General features: G+C 38.7%; 1 protein-coding gene across 12 annotated transcripts in view; it reads right to left on the bottom strand.

The window, feature by feature from the left end:
* Positions 1-1,064: 1,064 nt before the first annotated feature.
* The window catches only part of EBF1 (EBF transcription factor 1), a 334,576-nt gene continuing 312,223 nt past the window's right edge, over positions 1,065-23,417 (bottom strand). For 6 of the 12 annotated variants that reach the window (XM_038414378.2, XM_038414380.2, XM_038414379.2 and 3 more), the window contains exons 12-17: positions 16,579-16,644; positions 15,772-15,949; positions 14,286-14,465; positions 9,455-9,649; positions 9,010-9,078; positions 4,051-4,176 (exon numbers count right to left, since the gene is read on the bottom strand). In XM_038414378.2, coding sequence (XP_038270306.1) covers positions 9,011-9,078; positions 9,455-9,649; positions 14,286-14,465; positions 15,772-15,949; positions 16,579-16,644 — 687 coding nt within the window. In that variant the 3' untranslated portion in view covers positions 4,051-4,176; position 9,010. Of the gene's footprint in view, positions 4,177-9,009; positions 9,079-9,454; positions 9,650-14,285; positions 14,466-15,771; positions 15,950-16,578; positions 16,645-23,417 lie in introns of all 12 variants that reach the window. The other 6 variants (XM_038414384.2, XM_038414382.2, XM_038414385.2 and 3 more) reach the window with 1 other exon arrangement.

The raw sequence follows: 23,417 nt of genomic DNA, 5'->3' as shown, positions 1-23,417 counted from the left end.
TCTGTTTTGTTTTGTGCACGAAAATAAAAGAAGAAGCGACATCCCTGGGAAAATATCCCCTTCCCACCTTCGTTCTGAGGGTGGGCATCAGCAGCTTTATGTCTGTTAAAAGAGCCCTCAAAAGGCTATAATTCTTCACTCCCATTTAAATCAGAGATCCACAGGGTTAGAAGGGACTGCAAGGGTCATTTAGTGTAACCCCCTGCCAAGATGCGGGATTTGTTGTGTCTAAAAGAAGAGTTTTGGATGCCATTGCAGCAACATCTTCAACCCATGGGCTACTAACCACTTCTCTTTCCTCTGCGTTGGAAGAGCAGAGGAGGAAGGGGAGGTGACACTCTTTGAAATGAAGCACATCATGCCTATCTGGTAGGAGACAGAAGCTTAATATGAAGACTGGCAAAGTAGAATCTCCTTACAGAAGCCCGTAATTTCACTCTGGAAAGGAAGGGTGCTCTTGTGAGTAAGGCAGTGGACTGCAACTCAGGACACTTGAGTTCAGTTTTTGCCTGTGACACAGATTTCCATGGGATATTGGGCAATTTACTTACGCTCTGATTCTGCACCACTGAAGTCGATGGGAGTTATGCCATGGTCTTCAGTGATCACAGGATCAAACCTTTAATCTCAGAGCCTTGGCTGTAAAATGGGGATGATACTTCCTTTCTCCCACCCTCCATCAGCCCTATGCATTGAGCCAGCCAGCTCTTCAGAGCAAGGACTGATTCTAGCTATGTTATTGCATAATGATTGTGCATAGTCACTGTACAATAACAGCTAGAATCTGTCCTTGAGGTTTATTGTGACACTGTGATGTAAATGAGAAAAACAAATGCTTAATTTTTAAGATTAAGCAAAAGTTCACTGAAATCAGCATAAGAGGAGTTTCAATGTAGCATGAGAGGAGTTTCATGAGAAGGAGATTTCCATGTGCTATTCAGTCACTTTTTGCTGCTCTGAGTTTTGAGAAGGGCAGTTTGGGAGCTTCCGGCTTCCACCTTATAGTTATCCTGGTCTGTTATGCAGTAGAAGCAGATAAATAAAATCACAACCAGGGGCTCTAGTCACAGACAGGAAGTAACTTTAATTAAATATTGTGAAAGTTGAAAAGTTTTTACAGCTTGAATTCTGCAAAAAAATTATAACAATCTCTACAGTAGTTAGTTTCTCTAACAATAGAACTGTACAGTGTGTGTGTCTATTCAAAAAGATTTAGATAAGAAGGTGAAAGGTTAGTAGTTTCAGAGATGACTTCATTTTAGCTGCATCCTAGTACAACTGTGAGGAAATAGGCATACTTTATGCAATCCAGTTATTGTGTAGCTTCACCTTTTGAAACTGAAATCTGAACATTTCCACTTAAAGCCATATTCTGTAAGGAGTAGCATCTTTTACTTTGTAAGAGACAGGGGTCTTTTGCAGGGAGATTTTGATAAATGTCCTTTCATCCGAGCAGTATAAATAGCTGCAACAAAAAACACATTGTTCATGGATCTTTGGACTTGGAAGTAAAGGCCTATGAATATACATGGTTAACATGGATGTCTAAATGGCTACAACTTAGAATGGAATTCTACAAGACCAATCAAGGGTGTCACTGGACAAAATATGGCTTTAAATTTGATTACATTGCCATGCTGTTGCTTACTATGTGAATTGGAATAATCGTTTTGAGTACAGAGAAGCAATACATTGATGTCTCTCACATTTTCCAGTTTTTTTTCTTTTATTTGCCCTCCCCCCCCCCCCCCCGAAAAAGATCACACTGTGACTTTCTAGTGAAAACCATTGCAAAATTCATACAGGAAGCATGCACAGTTGCAGCATCGTTGGAAATGATTTCTTGCTCTACTAGAAAAAAGTTACATTGTCTTAAGGTAACAAAAACAGTTCTTTTGTGCTTTTCAATTCCTTTTTTTTTCTTAGAATGTTAGTGATGATTGACAGTTCTGGTGCACAGTACAATGTATAAGTGAAATGAATATGATTTGCATTGTTAAGGCATCCAATCTGCTGGTTTATATTTATGTGAAGGACAGAGAAATATACAAGCAGACTTAAGAAAGAAAGTATTTTCATTGAGTTCTATGAAGTTTCTCCCCATATTTAATGCACAAAAATGCGTCACTCCAAAGAGGAGAGATCCCATGCATATTAATAGAGTAAAACAGCATTATTTTTTGTTAAGCCTCAAAAGCAAAGGATATTTTTTAAAATCTACATAACTAAATGCTACAAGAATAATATGCTACTTTTTGCCATATATTGGAAAAAACTTCTTAACTTACAAATAATACAAAAATAGACAATGGCTTTTAGGTGGAAATAAAAAAATGAAGCACAGTTTAAAACAATCTTAAAAAAACCCTATAAATGAAATGTTTTAAAATCACATTTAAACAGCTAATACAACGGTGAGTGACCAAACAAATCAGCACTTTTCACAGAGCAAACGTACACAATAAAATAAACTGGGGATGGAGGGGGAAAGCAATGTACAAATTCCAAAGATAAATACATTATTTATATGGATATTTTACAAAATCCCCTTTAAAACAAACAAACAACCCCCCCCAAACAAAACAAAAAAGCTTTTTTTCCCTTTAATTAATTTTGCAAGTATGTGCAAGCTAAAGGTAGTGAGCTCTTTTTGCAAAATATGCAGTAATTTTTTGTGACATTGAAAAACTGTCTTAAGACATTAAAATGTATAAATAGAACAACAACTTTGGCAAAAAATCACAAAAAATCTACAGTATTTATAACTACATACAAAACACAACAGCAAAGAAAAAATATCAGATAATGCATCTTCAAAGCTTTGCTGCCTCTTTGACTACTAGTTTTAAGAACACTTCCCAGATAATGATAGCAAAATTCCTGTAAAACAGAACCTATGGTTTTGATTTGAAACCTTCCTCACGGCCCTTCCCCCTCCCACCCACCTGCAAATTCAAATTCATGTTTCCACTTACTATTCAAAAACAGTTACCTGTTGCTTAATATATTATGCTACAAACTGAGAGGGTCGGCTGATACAGCAACAATCCTAGCGGGAGGCTGACAAAAAACGTGTGTGCTTCTAGATCATTGAGAATGTAGAACTGCAGACAAGTCAATTCTGGTTCTGCCCCATAGAAACAAATAGATTAAAGTGAGGAGGAAAATTTATGATTACACCCAACATGTAATAATGGCTTGAGTCCGGGTCTTTAGATAGTGACACACAATCCAAAGGAGATTTGTATGCACAGCTCAGGTTATGCTAAACTCAAGGGAGGCCACTCATTTGGAAAGATTCTGATATAAGCTAAACAGAGAGCCATGCTAGTCTAATTATGCAGTTTTAGCATTATATCCAGAGGCACTGGGTTTCAGAGTTAAAGACATCAGCTTACGGTATTCATGTCCTTAGTTACACTTTCACCAACTTTTCTCATTGCATTATTTACACAATTATTTAGTCTGATATTAAAAACAGAGGTTACAAATTCTCTCCCTGTTTTGAAAGAGCAGATTCTTAGTGAGTGGTATCTATTTAATTAGAGAATGAAAAACGTATCGGATTAGCAAACCATCCCTGGATAAACAACACATATGAGCTGACTCTTAATTAAATGGCCATTATTCTTCTAAAAAAACCCTAACTGGCACTTCTATTCTGTCCCTTACTGACTTGTTTGTAAATGTTACCACTTCATTTCCCTTTACACAGCTTTAGAAAAGGGTCATAAATTAAAAACATGAAGTTTCATCTCTAGTATCCCTTGCAGAACTGTATGATTTATAAAAGACAAATGGCTGTTGAGTTAAATCAAGCTTTAAAAAATAAAACAAACAAAAAACAAGAAAAAAAGTGGATTTTCTTTATCAACACAGAATAAATATATCTCCCAAGTACTTGGGATGGACAACTCAAATCAACACCTTGCAATTGCAGATTCTTTGTTAATTTCAGTATTTGCAAGGATGGTGATTTTTGTTTTTTTTAAAAATCTGCAGTTATTGTAAGATTCCTCTTTATTTTATTGTATTTTATTTTTTTAAAAAGGCCTGAGTAAAAAGTTCCACTCTGGGACTTGTATCAGATTTCTCTCTGAAGCAGAATTCAACCTCTTCAATAAAATTCTTCAAGGCAATCCTTTCACATGGGAGGAACAATCATGCCAGATATAGCTGTTAAAAGGAGAGGAGAGGGAGGGAAAAAAAGAAAAAGAAAAGTGACTTCTTTGCATCACAACTTCAATTCCAAAACCCTCTCTACATTTACTAGTCAGATACTATCTATACTGGGAGCTGAATTCATACACAAGTGTCAAACAATAGAAGTAACAATATATGCATTAAATACAAAAGGTCTGATTCTGATCTTACTGACACTGATGTAAATCAGGTCTAACTGCTGGCATCAATGACATTTTTCTAGCCTAAATTTAGCATAGTATCTGAGCTCAGACTCAACCCTTTTCAGCTCTTAGATGCAGAATTTGGTTGCTGCTGGCAAAGCTGAGGTGGCCTAAACTGTGAGAATTTTCATAAATTCTGTTAATTTCTCAAGAAGAACAGACATTTGTGCCCTGTGTGGGCATACAGCTATCATCCCACATGCCAGCAGTGTATACAAAAGCCATAGTCTGCTGCCTTATGTACGCTAACACTGGATCCTTTTCTTAGCCAGCTTTCCCAGACAAGATCATTTCAGTATTCAAACCACTGAAGAGTGGATGGTCAAACCTACCACTCAGTGTTTCTGGGCTGGGCTGAGGATACATTTTGCAGTTTTGCGAGAGAGTTTAGGAGTAGGCCAGTATGAGCCAATACAGACCCAAGTAATACTGAGAATGATGATACAGGATTGAAACATCTGATCCAAAGGCTGACTGGAATCTTTGCAAATTAGAACAGCAGTTAAGCCTATGGGAAATCAAAGCTTTAGACCCTATCACTTAACTAATAGGATCCAGCTGAGAAGATGGATTTCCTCCAATAGGTTATTTTATTCGGTTGTTGCAGCTCTCCAGAACTGATAGGTTGGCAACCACTAGCTGACCCAGGGTGGACATGGGGCCCACCTATGCTCCTTTCCCTGATTCTCTCGGACTGTGGCACACACGGATTCATTTAACATTTTACCTATTTAAAAACTTGTTGGATATTGACACTACCAGGAGTTGTGCATGCATAGCCAGTGGTCCTGAGAGCAACTTAAACCCCCTACAGAAGAAAGTTCCAAGTTAAAGCTGCAATCAATCCTTAACCCAGGTGTTTTTTTTTGTGGGGGCTCAGCATCATGGCATCTTATGGGCTCACCAAATCTTTAGGTGCCTCTTCACTACTGGGATGAATTAAGAGGAGGGTTTTAGTCTTAGTTTAGATTTTTGACTCTTTTCTTTGTTTAAGGTGGATTGATGATTTTACTGCATTATATATAGAATCACAGTCTCTTTTAAATTATTTTACAGAAAACAACTATAGGAAAACATAGACTTCCTCACAGTTTCACCTCCACCTGTGTCTCTCTTTGTTTACCAGGGATCACACTCCATCTACAACCTGTACAGAACAAGTGCACATCTAGTGACTGAATGGTATACTGCAAGCATGCAGTGTGGCAGCCATGTTGGTCCCAGGATATTGGAGAGTCAAGGTGGGTGAGGTAATATCTTTTATTGGACCAACTTCTGTTGGTGAGAGAGACAAGCTTTTGATCTTACTAAAAGTAAACATCATTACAAGCAGTAGTCACATAGGTTCTTCATGAATGTTGTTACAGGATTGCACCTTTGAAATGTTAGTTGAATGGTTATTTGCAAGAGGATATAAAATGCATACTAGACATCAGGCTGGCTGCATTTCATGGGTGCATGATTTAAACACCAGAGTTGCCATCTCAGACACCTGGGCAAATGATTTCTTAGGGAAGAACTCGGTCCTGTGACTGGTTCTAATTCATTGTGCTTTAATTACAGCTGTATTCACTTGATAAGAACCAAGCCAAAGTGAAAGACTCACAGATTTGGTGGGAGGAGCAGGGAAATGTTCGCTCCACGAACACCACGATATGTGCAAGAATTACAAGAATAATCAGTGCGGGGAAAACAGTTCAAGTCAACTGCACTGATGAAATGAAATAAAATGAGAGAAGGGGAGAATGCAAAACACATCCACTGTTGCTGTATGACATTCTAAAAGGTGACATGTTCCAATTGTCCAGCTGCATTTCTGTTCTTTGAGCGTCTCACCCAGCAATGTTTTTGCAAAGGACGATTGCACTAGGAATTCTGGTAAGGGGCTGGGTTATACCTGGGGCAGCTTTAAAGAACTTAATTTTTAGGGTTTCCCAAACAAGCTGCTGTAGTTTCACCCAAAGTTCATAAAACCAGGGACGATGCTAAAGAAATAACACCAAGTTCGCTCTGCAGTTTGATCTCAGAGAGAGGCGAAGGGTGAGAGCAGCCTCACTGGAAGCCACTACTCCTCTTCCTATGCAGGTGGGGGGAAGTTGAAGGGAAAGGAGGGAGCGGGTGGTGTCTTGATTCTGTCCCCCTCTCCCGTCCTTTTGTCCCTCCCTCCCCCCTCTGGTCTTCTCCTGGGACAGTACTACTATGTGCAGCCCCCTAGTGGGGACTTGTGGGAACTCCACAACTGAGCCTTGTGCAAATAATCACAACTTCTCACTCTAGGACTATTACATTTCCCGATAGATAAATGCAAGAGATGCACCTGGTGCCAGTGGAAGTGAAATGATAGAAAAGTACATCGTGTAAGTAGGTTTTCAAGGCATCACTATTATTATTCTTATTGAGGAGCTCTGATATTCTGAATTAAATTACAAGTCAAATGGAGAAAACGACATCTTTTTTGCCTAAAAGCCTTGGCATTTCCATTCTGCCAGGTCCTCATTTAGATCATGCTACTTTTGTTCCTTAAGTGCTACGTCAACAGGGCCATGTGAATTCTTTCAACTGCAGCATGCCATTGATTCTGAAAAAGGAGAGATCAGAGGGAAAAGCTGTAGGAATGAGATCAGACCTCTTCTAAAAGGAGAGAGAGGAACAGCTCCTACCCATGGGCATTATTTCTGCCCATCCCATGCTCATTGTATCTGCTGTTAGCAAATTACAGAAATAATGTATTTTGAGTTTTACAAAATTGCTCAGCAAAGAGAACAGCAGATCAGCATGGCTGCTGTTCTAGTGACTTCTGCTACATAAGCAAAGCTTGATTGCTTTCTGGTGTAACCAGAAGCCCAAGAGAGATAAGACAGCCTCCTTATACATGGTTGTTTATTTAAGCAATAAGACACAACAGGCAGTGCATTTCTGAGTGATTATTGCATGCCTCGGGTGGTGTCATAAGGCATGGGGCTAAAGGCCGTGTGTCTTTAACTCACCAAGAAGTTCAGTGGTGCCCTAGAAATGAACTGTTTCTCTTGGTGTCTTATTCCTATTATGAAACTGAATTGCTAAATACAAATTAGGCAAAATACTTAGATCGGTGTGTTTTCTGGACGTGACATAACGAGGCAGCAATCAGCAATCCCCAACTGCGACCAGTGCTCTAAGCTCATTCCATAATTGCTTTTCATAATACAGTAGGTGAAATCTGAAATTCTGTGTGTGATGAAGTGAAAAACAATGATTTTTAAAAACCTCCTGCTGCTCGTTCTCTTTCCCCACTCCAAAGCAAGGGGGCGGGGAGAGGGACAGAAGAAACTCTAACACTCTCAAAAGCCCATGTGAGCCAACTATCAGTTTCCAATTTTTATTCACAAGGCTAAATAGTTGATAGTTAGTTGATGCCGTTGCAAATAAATGCTGTTTAAATCTGCAGCACGCTGGCAGTGACAGATTTTTAAAACCAGCACATTTTCTGTGAGCCAAGGTTTAGCTGTCAATTAAAAACCTGGTTGTGTTTTGTTTCTAATGTGTTAAATGAGGGGTTTGACTGACATCTTAAAAAAAGCTACTAATTCATATGTTCTAGACTTATAACTACTTATTTCAGCATAAGGATGTATACCCCCAATTTACCAGTCTAAAGTACACTGAATGCAATGCTTATCATTAGCCGTGATAGATGCCAGTTTTTATGAATGAATTCTTTCCACTCTACATGCATATAGATTTTATTTTGTGAATGATGCCACCTCAGCTCTGATTGCGAGGCAAGCTTCTCTCTCCATTGGAATGACAAAAGCTGTGGTATGACACGCAGATTCTTTAGGACATTATACACATTTTGAACAGATCATTCCGAAACAAGCCCAACGTGAAATGGGTTTAGTGATGAATGGGTTTATTCTCTACTCAATACGCTTTTACTGGAGTTGCACAGGCACATGGAAAGGAAAATGCCCAAACCTGAGGTCTAAAGTACAGCATGCATCACAAAACCTTTCCACCTCTGGCGTAGTCTGGGACAGTTGGCTGCATCTGCTTATGAAAAGCCCTCAATCTAAGTGAGCATGAAAACATACACATCTCAGCATGCTAAAGTGGCGTACAGTATTTATAAGGGAGGGTTAGGCACCACATTGTTCGCTGCACCAAACAATGAAATGGGCAGTTCTGTCTCCTGCAGCATCCCCAGTGCTGACTTAGTTTAATCTCCCATTCCCTCAATGTGCATGAACACATGATTACGTACTTATGTAACGATATTAGTATATTTTTGAATTAGAGAACTAGGGTCATAGAAAATAAGAAGCTCCTGTATTACCAACGGCCTAAGAGGCTTTCAAAGGGACACTGCATCATTTTGGAGATTCACTAGCTTACATGAAGTCCATTAATCATGAGGAGCTGTTTGCCCCATTATGCAGTAAATTGGAAAATGCTGCTTTTACTTAGGAATGCGCCTTGTATTTATTAAAGGCAAACATATGCACCAAGCTTTCCAGCTGTCTATGTGCCGTGAAGCCCTACAGCTCTTGCGGAGTCGGAAGGATTTCTGCATAAGAGTACGATGACAAAGGAAAAAAAAGGAAGGGAAGATTGAGTGACGTACTTCAGGAGAAGGCCAGCCCCTGGAGAGACCCTGCAGTGGAGTACTTGCTAGAGTCCACAAAAGACTGGTCTGATAATGGACGACAACAGGGAATAAGAAAGGAAAGAAAGAAAAAGGATGGTATTAGTAAGCGGAAATAGTTCTCGTTTTTATCAAAACATTAGATCTGTGCTTTTAAAGCCACAGCATCTAAATTCAGTAGGATTAGTAGAGTTAAAGAAAGGGCATGTTCCCAGTTACCTGCTAGGCACAGGGGGATGGGGATAGATTCCAGTTACTCTTTACAGGAGTAAACTAAAGGCCAGAGATCACAACAGCCCCATCAAGCTCCATCCCCTCTGCCAACATCTAATTAAACACCTAATTAAATGCTGTGCGTAATGTAGCGCCGCAACCTCATGGTTTCAAAAGGAGCAATCTTCCTCCCCATGCTGATCTCACCTACCTTGCAGGCTATTGCCATTGGTGCTGGTGCAGGTGGGAGGTGGGGAAGTTTGCGGTCTCACGACAGGGGCAAACGCACTCTTCTGTTTCACCGCTGAGACCATGTTGGCTGGTGAGAAGGAGAAAATCCCGGAGGAACTGCTACAGTTTGATGGGAGACTAGTGGAGGAGGCCATTGTTGGACTTGATGGCACGACTAGAAGAAAAAAACCCCAAACCAAGCATTTCTTACACTGTGAATTCATGAGCAGACACTGGGAAGAAAAGATTCCTGATTCCAGGATGCACAAGTCCTGATTTCAAAAGGCCCTGAGACCATCCACATCTTCCCTTGACTTCAGTTAGAGTCCTGCGTGCTCAGCACTTCTGAAAATCTGGCACACAGTATATGGCCATCACCACTGAAAATCTCACAGGCCTGACTGCCTAATACTTCATCATGAATCCTAATAGGCAGCAGGTTTAAAATAAACCAAAGGAAGCATTTCTTCACGACGCACAGTCAACGTGTGAAACTCCTTGCCAGAGGATGTTGTGAAGGCCAGGACTATAACAGGGTTCAAAAAGAACTAGATAAATTAATAGAGGATAGGTCCATCAATGGCCATTAGCTAGGATGGGCAGGGATGGTGTCCCTAGCCTCTATTTGGCAGAAGCTGGGAATGGACAACGGGGATGGATCACTTGATGATTATGAATGAATGTTCAGTTCATTCCCTCTGGGGCACCTGGCATTGGTCGGGAGACAGGATTCTGGGCTAGATGGACCTTTGATCTGACCCAGTGTGGCCATTCTTATGTTCTTAATCATTGTTCTTGTTGGTGTGATAGACTCTCCCTTTTCATCCATCACATTAATTTATTATTATTTTTAAGCTACTTTAGCTGTGATTTGGACAAACCTGTAGGACTTACTTAATGTGACAGATCATGCCAGTTCAATCACTGAAGGGACAGTACAGTATTTTAAATGGAAACTTGGATCTAGGGTCATATTTGGAAAGTCCAAGCCTTTCAATTGGATACCAGCATTTCAGGGAGCCCATCTTTGCAGCTAAAGGGGTCTGGAAAGATCTGCAGTGTTTCACAGAAGCCTGCAGAAGATCAGAGCTTGTGGCACTCAACCAACCTATTTGACAAGATTCAGTTGAAGAGCACCAGTGGCTCGGATTTTTCTTTTATTCCCATTGTATGGGTTGGGGCTGAAAAAGTGCTATTAAGAGGGTGGAGAGTTAAATGAGTCTCCTGATTTGTGATTTGTTCTCTGGTTCAGAAGTGGTAATGGCAGAAGTGACTTTCAGAAGATTCTAAAAGTTAATCGAGCTATATGCAGCATGTTAAACCACAAGATGGCTGCTGTAGTAGCTTCATCTATTTACATTTACTCTTTTTGATTCTTGGAACTAGAACATAAAAATGTAAGAGCTTCCATATTGGGTCAGACCCATGGTCCATCTTACCTAGTATCCTGTCTCTAACAGCAGCCTCTACCAAAGCTTCAGTGTAGTGTAACAGGGCAATTATGGAGTGATCTACCCCATCTTCTACTCCTGGTTTCTGACAGTCAGAGGTTTAGGGTTGTCCCAAGCATGGGGTTGCGTCCCTGACCATCTTGGCTAACAGCCATTGATGGATCTGTCCTCCATGAACTTCTCCAGTTCTTTTTTGAATCCATGTATACTTTTGGCCACCACAACATCCCAAGGCAATGATTGCCCCAGGTTAGTTGTGTGAACAAGCACGTTGTATTAAACCTGCTGTCTATTAATTTCTATTGGGTGACCCTGGGGTTTTCTGGGAAAGGGTAAATAGCACTTCTCTATTTACTTTTTCCACAAGACTCATGATTTTTATGGACTTCTATCATATCCCCCCTTCAGCGTCTCTTTTCTGAGCTGATTGGCCCTAATCTTTTTAGTCTCTTGTAGGGAAGCAATTCCATACCCTTGATCATCTTTGTTGTCTGTCTCAGAACCTTTCCCAGTCCCACTTTATCCTATGTAAGATGTGGTAGTAATTGCATAATGCAATTTTTTCATTGTGGGCATCACCCCTATAAATCCTGCTTTCCAAGGGTATCTTCTTTGCCATCCCGATAGGTGAATCTCACCTAGCCTATCTCAAGGTGACCTGTGATTACTGTGATGATGCATTCTCATTTATAAATGCCGAAATCAGAATGTTCTCTAGCTTCAAAGTGTCAATCAGCTTTGGGAAGCCTTCTTCTTTTCAGGACCCCATTGGACTCCTCCGAGGGCCATCATCAGAGTACACAGCATCACAAACATTATTCGTATTTCTCATCTGGCCAATGGGTGGATGGGTTAGGGTGGCACGGCGGGAGGATGGGATGGTTTTAAGGGGAAGGGTTGGATTAACAAATCATATGTTGGGTGATATTTAGGATACTGAATACAGGGACTTGTTTTTATGACAGCCAGGTCAAGAAAATCTCCTGGTGGATCTGTGACCACACTCTGGATATCGAGAATGCTACATTTTCATTCAGAGCCATGGGTCAGATGCTCAGCTGGTGTAAATCAGTGTAGCGTGATTGTCTTCCAGTGAGCTACTCTGATTTATATCAGCTCAACATCTTGCCCCACTTATGGTAGTAAATAGATGTCTTCAGATTTTATAAACAGGTTTAGAATATTTTTAAATGACGGCAACATTTTCATATGTGTCTGATTTTTAACCTCCCCACCCTTTACATGGCAAAGTTGACACAAAGGAGGTTTGATTTTTAAATGGCTGAGTACTTGAAATCCTGTTAGTTTACTGTATAATGCAGTTAATGTCTTTGGGTCATGGATTTATCACGTAGGGAGTTTGTTTTCATAAAAATACATCCAAACAATTCCAGTTAATACAGTATTATTGGACTCCAGCCTTGAACCAAAACAGAAAGGGACCAGTTTTTATTAATTGCTCATCTGGTTTAGAAACTATTTATGAACATGAGTGGTTTATGAATAATTAAATATTATAGGAAAAAAATTAAATCAGCTGGGCTTTGGATTATTATTTTATTTGCATTTATGCAGATAAAAATCATCCCATCTGAGTCTGTATATGAGAATCGGATATCATATTTGTGACACTGAGGAAATCAATTAATGGAAATTAGATGTTCAAAGTTTTACAGTCTGACAGATATAATCTAGTCTGAAGTCACTTGGTGTCTGCAAGCACTTGTTAAGGAAGAACAATCAAAGCACCTAAATTGAATTGCTACTATGCAGCAATTAGTTTATTGATTTAATTAAGAATGGCACCTTTTAATTTTCAGGTCATGATTGAAACATTGTCTGATTGAATGGATTAGATATTAACAGAAAGACAGGTCTACCACAAAAACCTCCAAAAATAAAAACAGAATAAAGCAAACATTTAGGACTGAGAAGTGAAGTGTTACTCCAAAGATGGCTTCATTCATAAATATGAAATAATAAATTGCATGAGTATTTGTAATGGGTTACAGGCATCTGTTTCCCAAAAAAGATGCCTTTTTAATCACGTTGCATTATGAATTCAGAGCGTACAGGTTCTATTATAGGAAATGTAGGTTAATAAGAAAGAAAATTTATAACATTAAAGATTCCATTGTTGTCAGAATGCAAGCATGATACTGATTGGGGATTCCCTGGTTACAAAGTGCTAGGTTTGGAGGTGAACATTTTTTTCAAAATATTGGGGAGCTAAGCAGCCAAGGTCATTATTTTCAAACGGAATTGTTATTAGTTCCCTTTCAAATCTGGACTCACTGCATGCATTTAACTGTCATTCTGAATATCAGACAATTTTAAAATTATATGTGTTGATATATTTAGCATCCCACATGTACAGAACATGTTAGGGTCTGATCCTGCAAAAAATCACTTGCACAACTAGTCCTTACAGACCTGTTTATTTACTGAGTTTGCAATGATGCCAGCGGAGCTACTCACAGAGTAAGCTACTACACAAGTAAGCTCCCATTAGTTTCTACTACTCATGTGCATAAGGTTTTCCAGGATCAGGCTTGTAGGCCCCGATCCTGTAAACTCTTACGCACATGAGTAGTTACATTTACGAAATTGCTTACAATTGCCAACATGCTGAACTTTACACACTTGAGTAGCTCTTTTAAAGTCGATGGGCATAAAGTCAATCCTATGCATAAGCGTTTGCAGGGTTGGAATCTCAGACTGTAAGCTCTTTAGAGCATGGAACAGATGCTTTTCTGTGTTTTGTATCTCTGTGGCACTCTATAAACGCTTAATAAAAATAAGCCGAATTCTGAGACTCTTGCTCAAGTTTTACTCAGTCCCAAGTGAAGTCAATATAATACTGAGCAATGACAAAACCAGTGAATTATGGCCTCAAGATGTGACCCAATGACAATTAATAGTTGCTAAGAGGGGTGTTAGCATATTATTTACACAGATAAATACCAACCCTTGCCAAAGTTACAGGACCTCTCTTTTCTGACTTTGATACCTTACTGTTAGAACAAATTAGGTTTCATTAGCAAAGAGCTCAAACTCCTTTCCCCACAAATAACAATCTCAGTATTGATGCTACAAGTTTTGACAAAATCCAGCAGACATGAAGTCATTTACGTGATCTCCATTTTCTAGAATTAGCAGCGTTTAAGGAGGTGTGTTCTTATTTACAGGATGCAAAAAAAGTTTTGAAGAGAGAGATTATTCTTTTTCAACCCCGCACGTTTCCCAAATAATAATAATAAAGCAGAGCAGTGCACTGATAGCAACACTAAAAAGTGCTTCAAAAGGCCATTTCATTCTAATGAAAAACTGCAAAATGCAGAAGTGTCATATAATACTCACTGGCATAAGGAGAATTGGCAGCAGATCCATTGAGGAAGGTTGGAGAACCACCTAAATTTGACATTCCAGCATTCCCATAGCCGTTCATGCTTGTTGTGACGGAGTTGTAGTTTGTCTGCTGAGGGGTGGTGCTTGGCACATACCCATGAGGTGACACACTGCTTGAGTTGCGAGTAAAACCTTTTTTTGGAGAGGGGAAAAAGTTAAAGAGAAGTATTTCTAAACATTCCCCCCCACCCCAAAATCTGCTAAACTAAGACAAATGATGCAAACTACAGTAAAATACATCAGGCTTATTCTTCAGCGGTTGTTGGTCGGAGATCAGAGATGGACTTGGTGTATACATTTGGCCACAATTTTCAAAAGTGAGCAGCAATTTTGGGTGCCCAATTTGACACAAGTTAAAAGGACTCATTTTCTGAATGTTCTGGGTGCTGCCCTCCAAAAACTCAAACCCCTTTGAAGTGTCTCAAGTTGGGCATTCAGAAATTAAGACAACCAAAATCACTAACCACTTTTAAATGTAGGGCGTAAGACCTAGATAAATGAATTCTCCGAAGTTCTAAGATATCTGAATTCATGGTAGAGATGGAAACTAGCTACAAAATTTAAATCCAGATCCAACTCCAAATTTCCACAGAATTGTGGGCAACAGGGTTGGGGAAATCATGTCTGGATGTAGGATTAGTTTTCAGACCCAACTATACTGAACATACAAAATACATTTCCACTTCTTAGAGATAAAACCCAAATGTTGCTCCCTGTCCCATGGTGCCTTGGCAGAATGCATGTTACATTCTAAAGTTATACATATATATTCATGTAATGTAAATTGGTTTTTCAACCTTCCAGGAGAACACCCCTTTTTACTGGCTTTACCACCAAAATATATTCCAAACTTCATATTGGGACAGCTGGTCAAAAAGTGGGAGAGGGAATTGTGAAAGTATTTGCACAAATATTTTTTTGAATTTGACAAAATGTAAGAACGTTTTTAAATTCAAAAACTATTATGTTCGCTCTATAGCCAATTGAAAGCGGGGTGCGGGGGGAGAGAAATGTCAAGAAAATGTCTTTGAAAATCTTGCCTGGTTTTTTTTTAATTTCAAAATTTGATCAAAATTTTAAAAATAGTTCCCAAAGTGGGTTTCTTACATAATGCAAATATTAACAGGATACTCTTTCATTGTACGGAAACACGTTTTAAGGCCCCAATTCAGGAAAGCCATCCCTTGTCAGGAAAACTTGCTTAACTGCTTTCTGGAATTGGGGGCAAAGTCATTAAGCAATCTATTATCCCTTGACAAAATCATGCATGATTCAAGAATCAGGCATGGAATATACAAGAGGATCATTTACTAGGCATGCTCCTTGCATGTTATTAAACTTTGAATAACCAGTTCTTGATTGACCTACATCCTTAGTGCCTGATGCTCTGACATTTGTCAGCATAGAAGAAAAAGAAGAAGCTCTTTCTTTCTCTGACCCTGATTGGTGGCCTGCGAGGCTTCCGAGACGTTGACTGCTAGCTGACCACTAAAGGAATTCACTCCCATCATTCCTGCATGGACGGATGTGTTAGCAAGTGCTGGGAGCTGGTTGTGATTGCGGGGAACACTGTAGAGTGCTTCTGCAATATCCGCTGCTCTTTTCAGAATTATTTCCTGGAGCGGGAAAAGGAACAAACAAAAAGGATTGTCAAATTATCTTCCAACAAATGCAAGGAGATGTGTTATGTTAAATGTACTAGATAATGGATTGCTCAAAGGCTCAGATTGGGTGGTCTGTTTCTAAATCAGTGGACTGATTCCACTCAGATAGTTAATGACAGTACATTGTTAATGTCTGATGATAAATACTGACCTCTCTGGGAAAGGAGTTGGAACTCTCAGTCAGGTCCACTTCCCAGTGGACAAAAACAATGGCACCCTGATTGTTATAGAGGCCAAAGTCTGACTGGGGATGGAGCCTAAACTACTCACTCATTTCTCAGGGGTAAGGCACTTGCAGATCACAGTGGCAGGGCAAGAATCTTACAATGTTGCTGCCCAAATTATATGTTTTCTGGCAACCTAGGATAAAACTCTTCATGGCTGAGAAGCCAGCTGCTTACATGAGCAATAAATTCACACACTTCACTCCCCAGCCCAAAACACCCAACCAGCCAAAATGTTATGTTTTCTCATACATTTGTCCTCCTTTCACGCTGTAATAACATGCTTATACCCTTATCCATCGCTCCCGGACTAAAGCTCATTCAGGTTTTAGAATTGCTCCAGTAGAATACATTTACCTGGTTATTATGTGGCATACCATAGAGCGCTTCCACTAAATCAGCAGCCCTCTTCAGTATCACTTCCTGTCAATATAAAAACAGATGTGCTCCTTTGAATTCAATAAACACGATGTAGGAAAAACAGCTAGTTAGAATCTTTTTATATTGTTGTGTCGGTTGCGTTATTTTTTCCAACCAGGTAGTCTTTACAAGCAACAACTCTCAGCAAACATCAAATAGTGTTAAATCACTAGCTCATCCTATTCACACACATGTTTAATCAAGTCAAAAGGGTGAGAGTCATTGATGCTGCAAAATAAAATACATCACTCAATTGTCTCTGCCATCCGTACTATAAACCACTCATAGGTTTATTGCAGAATACAATCCTGAGGTCATTTACTAGATTACTGCAATCAATGTCATTCAGAGCATGTTATGCATCCCTTAGATGTGTTTATTTCGTTCTTAATTGTGTATCACAGGAATTGTGACCTTATCAGACAGGCCACAGTCAAAGGATATCCAATCAGTCCTGTACTACTGATAATGTAACATTCAACTTCTGTGGTTTTTATCATTGTGTTATGGGCCACAGTCATGATCATGTATGTGCAAGGGTTGCACAACAATAATATTATGGAGAGACAGAGCAGATTGAGAAGGGACTGCTGGCAGATTTCCATACATGGAAACGTAATTTAAAACAATCCGGGATCTGGTTCTGAATTTGGGGTATAACTCTACCTTTAATTTCCTTGTTTGTCACTTTCTCCATCTGCTCCTCTGTTTATCGCTGTTGTGGTTCTCTATGATCATATGTATTAGGAAGAACTCTTCTTTCCTCCTCTCTCAAACTCTGTTGCTTCCTTTAGTATTTTCTAAAGGAAATATTTTCTGACATCTGGGTAATACCATGTCTCCTTTGTTTATATGTTTAAGCATGCAAGACATCAGGCTAACTCCCAAAAGAAAATTTTTAATGGCATCTGCAAAATTTAGACCAAAAGCAATCTTCCTCTATATGATGTCAAAATATCCAGCAGATCTCTATTGGTCTGAAAAAAAAACTACCTGTACTCACTTTCTTAAATAAAAATGATGTTTCTTCTTTTCCCCATAGCTGAGTGTTTATCTAATATAGAAACATGAAGCTGCATCCAAATATATATTTCTGCAGGAGGTTTACAAATATAGATGCAGCACCAATTCTTAGGGTTTTTTAATACTTTTGTGTAAAGTTAAAAAGTTTAACTTAAAATATTTTACACAATAGCTATATTTTATACCAAAAAGGAGCAGTAATGTAGCATATATTGTACACTCTGATCAGAAAATAGAGATATAATTGCATTCATTTTGCTGTCACCATAACCTCTTCAGAAATCCTCGAACAACTCTTCAATGACAAGCTTTTAGATGCATATTAGCATTTTTTTCAATTTTAAATTCTCTATAATATAAGATAAAACAGTTGTCATACTGCAGTAACTACTTATGACATATATAATGTCCTAAATTCAAAAATAAGATGTAGGTTTTTTCCTCCTGGTAAACTCCTGGTAAACATTTAGGCTTGCCTTAAGTTGCTATACATCCCCTTTCCAAAGCACACATTTCAATTATTTTTCACACATGAAGCAAAGTGCATTATATAATTGATGGATTTTGAATCAAGACATTTGAAACAGTTTTTGAATAGTTAGGCTGCTAAAGCCTTTGTCCTGTTTTATTGTTTGGCCATGGGAATTAATAATTGAATAGTATGCAGAGAGAGTGCATACTGTACGCCTGCAGAATCAATCCATGTTGTTTTAACAGAGCCACTAAAAAATTGACCACCTTATCTGCCTTGCATTAAAGATTTACACTAAAGATCTTCTTGTCAAATTTTGTCTTTTCCAGCCTTAATTCAAAATCAGGAAGCAATATAGAGTCTGCAAACTGTTTGGGTAATGTTTTTAGCCTAATATGTCACTATGCCAAATTATTAAAAATTAGTCAATCTCCCCCCAACCCATCTTGGTCATCTATGTAATGCTGAGCTAAAAATCCTCTGGACCGAGTCTGAGCAGAGATTGGAAGAAGAAGAAAAACAAAGGCCAGTGCAAAGCTCAAAACATGAGATCTTACTGCTGCATCATGTAATGTCAAACGTGTTCCCACTATTAAGGAATTGGAAGTTATTTGATCCCATATCATATTGCATGTAAATAAAATTAATTTTCATCATGACTTACTGAAGTACATTTTACAAGTGGCAGTGAACATTTTCAGCTCGTCCCAGGTTATTTTTATAGCATTTTCAGAGTCTGTAAATGTGAGCTTCATGCTTTTTTAAACAACATTTTCAGACAATAAAAGGCTTTCCTTGTATCTGACATTTTCAGATTACACAAGGCGGATGTTACACAAAAGCTCCTTTGTCAGGTAGTGGTATCTTCTACTCCAGAGCTGACCATAGCTCTTATACAGACAAACTCGACTTAAAAACATGCACAGTAAAATGCTACTATATATATATATTTTTTTTTAAAAATATTAGCTTGATTTTGTTTTATGCCATTGAAAACTTTTTCAGATCTGCTTAAATTACCAATGGTGCTAAAGTGATTATTTCAAATACAGAGGAGCCACCCAAATCCTCCATAAGTTAGAATAACAGACCTTGCAAGGGGCTTGGATTGCAGTGACCAGAAAATTGTTCTCACCTCCATATCATTACGCTCACAGTGAACCAGCCCCCGAGCATGTTTGTGTTCAGGATCTAATATATTGCCTTTCAATCAGAGTGAGAGCCCACCGAACACATAGACAGAACATGACGAGCAGGTCAGGAAAGCAATAAAGATTTTACAGAGCTGTCCAAGGTGCTAAATTTACTCAATAATGGGTTTGGCACCATAGTGTTAACCTCTCATTTACTACCAGTTTGAGGGACTAAATTGAAGTAGCTGACTTCATTTACCTTGAAATGTATATTTTATGACATTATGTAAGTAGATTGAAAGGGCACTGCAGTTTTAACAATTTAAAGGCTAAAGCATGTTTAAGATGAAGCTTCAATATTTATTGTATGTTGCACTTAACGTATATAGAATATTAAAATGTATTGATTAAATTTATAAAAAGTATTATAAAAAAGGACAGCTAATATAAAAGATCTATGTCTTTAAAAATCAACTTGATACTGTATGTTACCACTGCAGTGGTGATGAAAGACCGACAGACATATTTTTTTATAAATTGAAAAATGAGTGAGACTGGCACGCTACAAAACCAAATCTCATGATAAGATTAAGAGTTGATGTCCCATATACTCTTTTCTTCACTGAAATTCTTCTTTGCTCTCATCTTGGGAGCTTACATTTTCATGCTGTAAGTGGGCATCGTCTAAAGGCCCATCTATTTGAATATGCAAGTGAAAATATTTCTTCAGAGACAGAATATGACTCAAGATAATATCTAATTTATGGAGGCATTTGTAAGGAAAGAGTCACTCTTCTCATTATTCTAAAAGTCTCCCTGCTTTTGGTTTAGAGTAAATGAGTACACAGAAATTAGCCTGTTCCAGGATAAGGATTTTCTTGCCTTTTCTTTGAAATAAGCATAATTTTGTTGTTAGGTGGCTATGCAATCTAAACTAGACCCAACTTCCCCTTTGGACCCCCAAATTGCAATCTGGTTTCTATTTTAGGGAAAAGTAAACACAGATAAATTATTTTTTAATTTGTGAAACAAAAATGCAATGGGGGGGGTGTTTTTGTATTTAACAGAACCAGAGGCCTTCTCAGCTCTCTTTCTTCTTGAAAATACTGGTAGATGTTTACATATGTGAACAGCACCAGAGTCTCAGGCCTGGAAGCCCTGTAGCTACCTGCTCCAACATTACTGCAGGAAGAATTTTATTATCACAGCTGAAGGATGCGCTTTTGGAACACAGAACGTTAAATTCAAACTAAATCCACTTCTGGCTGAACTTACCTAAAGTGAATACTACAGCACTTGTCCAACTTTATTTGTTCAGCTTGTGATGTGAGTAACTCTGGAACAGGAATTCATCAAGACCATGACATTTAGTTTAAACTGAATTATAATCTCATATTAAAAAGTCTAGTGCTTTGTCTGCTATGCCACTTGTCTTCAGAATGAATAATATTTTCCATATATGGTTCAATGGGGTCAAATTTCATCATAATGACCAGTATGTGCCAGGGTTAAGGAAGATGTGTTACCATTCTTGATGGCCTCTGCTTACAATGTTTCAATTAGTAAAAAGAATTATGTATCCATCCCAATGTGGACTGTGGGTTTAACTGATGTCAGAGCAATCTTGAGTATTTTTAGCATTTTAAAAAGAATATTTAATCTAAATAAATCAATTACAGAATGTTTGAGGAACTTGTTAAAGCCACATGAATTTTGTCCGGCAGGAGCTGTCCACTGTACATGATGTTCATCAGCCACATACCGTATTATTTAGTCTACCAAAGGATTTATGTACTTGCCAAAAAAAAAGCTGTTCTAGCAAATCATGAGGCATTTATCTTATGTGTTGTCTAGATATCATATCACCTTCTAATGCTCTATTAGCATTGTAATACCAGAGAGAGCTCATTCATCTTCGGAGAGGTTACTCATGGATAATGATGTCATTCATACTTCCTCGACTCATCTCTGACCTATTGGCTCTGTCTCCTAACTTCCTGATTTCATGGGAATGACAGCACAAACCCACATGCAGAGCTAAAATGCCGAGTATAAGTTTCCAATTAGCTTCTTCCCTTGAAAAGTCACATTCTGAAATTTCAGATTAAAATGATGAATATTAAATTCTTAACTACTTGTTACTATTTTGCGATGGATGAAGTGGCAGGTGATGCTTACTATGGATACTCTTACAATGGGCTAGAGCTAAGACCAGTTTGTACATTTAAAAAAATATGTACATAGATGTATTATTTCCTCACAATTTACATATGTATTCTGGTTCATAGGGTGTGTGTGTGTGTGTGTGTGTGTGTGTGTGTGTGTGTGTGTGTGTGTGTGTGAGAGAGAGAGAGAGAGAGAGAATATGTGTGTGTGAGAGACACATAGTTATAAAGCATGAGAACTCCTTTCTGTGTAAGGTGCACCAAAGAAAACTGATGTTTGGGTAGACAGCCAGTAGGACTGCCAGTTAGGACATCACAATTCTGAACTGCCAGTCCTTTAGCTAAACATACAGGAGACTCAAAGCCATACTACAGCTGCCATCTCTATGGATGTCCATGAACTCAGTGCATCTCTCCAGATCTATACAATGCCCATTTCTTTATCTTAGTGTTTTCAACATTTGCATGTGAAAAGAAAAATCATTTGTACAAGCAATTCAAAATGCAAAGAGATTTAATCCACTTAAAAATGAGAGGAATGTGCCAATTTAATGGGACTGTAACTATCAAAAACACAACAGTGTAAAATGGCAGGACATATCCTCGAGTAGATGTTACAGTCACACAGAAACTAAAACTTGACTGAAGAACAAACAAAATCAGGGAAAAATACTTCCATGTTCCATAACTGAGTCTTTCCGCTGAAGACATGAACACAGAATAGCTGCTATAAGGACCAGAGGGCAAATGAAGAAGAAAGCCAACGGGTAGAAAAAATGTCTGAGACAAAAAGGCACAGCTTAATATCAACTAGAGGATGGAATTTTACCATGCTTTTGCTGCTAAATTCCAATGGCACGTTCTAGCACATAAGGCCCACCCTGGGACTAGAACTCTGGCTTTTCCAAGCTTTAACAGTCTCAACAGCTTCCACCCAAACAGAGGATCACAGCCTAACTCTAGGGCACTAAAAACACGGATACATGACCTTACCCACCTGCTCCACAATTAATCAAGCCTATAAATAAAATATAGAAAGCCTATATGTGGCATCAAAAAGAATGAACACTGAAATCCAAAAGCATGCAGACGTCTAGCCATAAAAGATGAGACTCAATGATGAAGACACCACAAGAGTGACAAATCCATAGTAATAGAGAAAAAACACCCTCTTCAAAAAGTTCTTAGCTGCAACTACTACAGTCAAAAAGAGGAAACAAAATAACAATGACAGTCCGTAAGCCCATTCTTGTGAGTTTATCTTCTTATCTATGCCTCCTGTTAATTCAGCACCCCTAGATACCAGAAGAGTATTGGCCTGCCTTATTAATCAAAAACACGTGTTTACATTCCAGGTGGGGTTTGGCTGAGCTATAATAATGGGCCACACACCCAGCTGCTGGTAAAGATGTTGAACTTTGGGGTATGTAGTCTGGGTAGATAGTAATGTGGGACCCTTGGAATATACTTATGTTTGAGAGCATGGCTGCTTGCAGTATATTATCATCAACTGAAGTATCTGGCAAGTAATTAGGATAGCTCCATCACTAAGAGCAGAGGTAGTCTTTGTTGGTGGTAGGTCTCTAAGTCAAAAAGAAGAAGGTGTCTAGAGGGGAAAACTTAGTACCAAATATCACTCTGCTAGTACGAATTCCTCTCTTTGGAGATCTTTGCCAAGATGACATTTTAAACTCTCATCTTTCTCCACAAGATATTCCCCTTCTGCAGGGCTTTGCCTCTCCTGTTCAAACACATGAATATTGCATCCCGCCCCAAAGCCTTCTTCTCAGTTTATGGTTTTACCTCTGCTCCTATTAAAGTCAATTGCAAGATTTCCACTGGAGCAGCTTCCCACCCTCTCTCTCCCCCCGTCTCTTTCTACCTTATTCTCTATTGCACACAAAGATTACTTCACAGTCTGAGCAACATCCACCTCTGTGAGCTAAAGCCAGAGCTCTTTAGTGATGTCAAATTTTAATCCAT

This window comes from Dermochelys coriacea, chromosome 8, assembly GCF_009764565.3.
Source record: "Dermochelys coriacea isolate rDerCor1 chromosome 8, rDerCor1.pri.v4, whole genome shotgun sequence".
NCBI classification, from domain to species: Eukaryota; Metazoa; Chordata; order Testudines; family Dermochelyidae; genus Dermochelys; species Dermochelys coriacea.
Note: the sequence above shows the minus strand (reverse complement) of the source record. Positions and strands in the feature narration are given on the sequence as shown.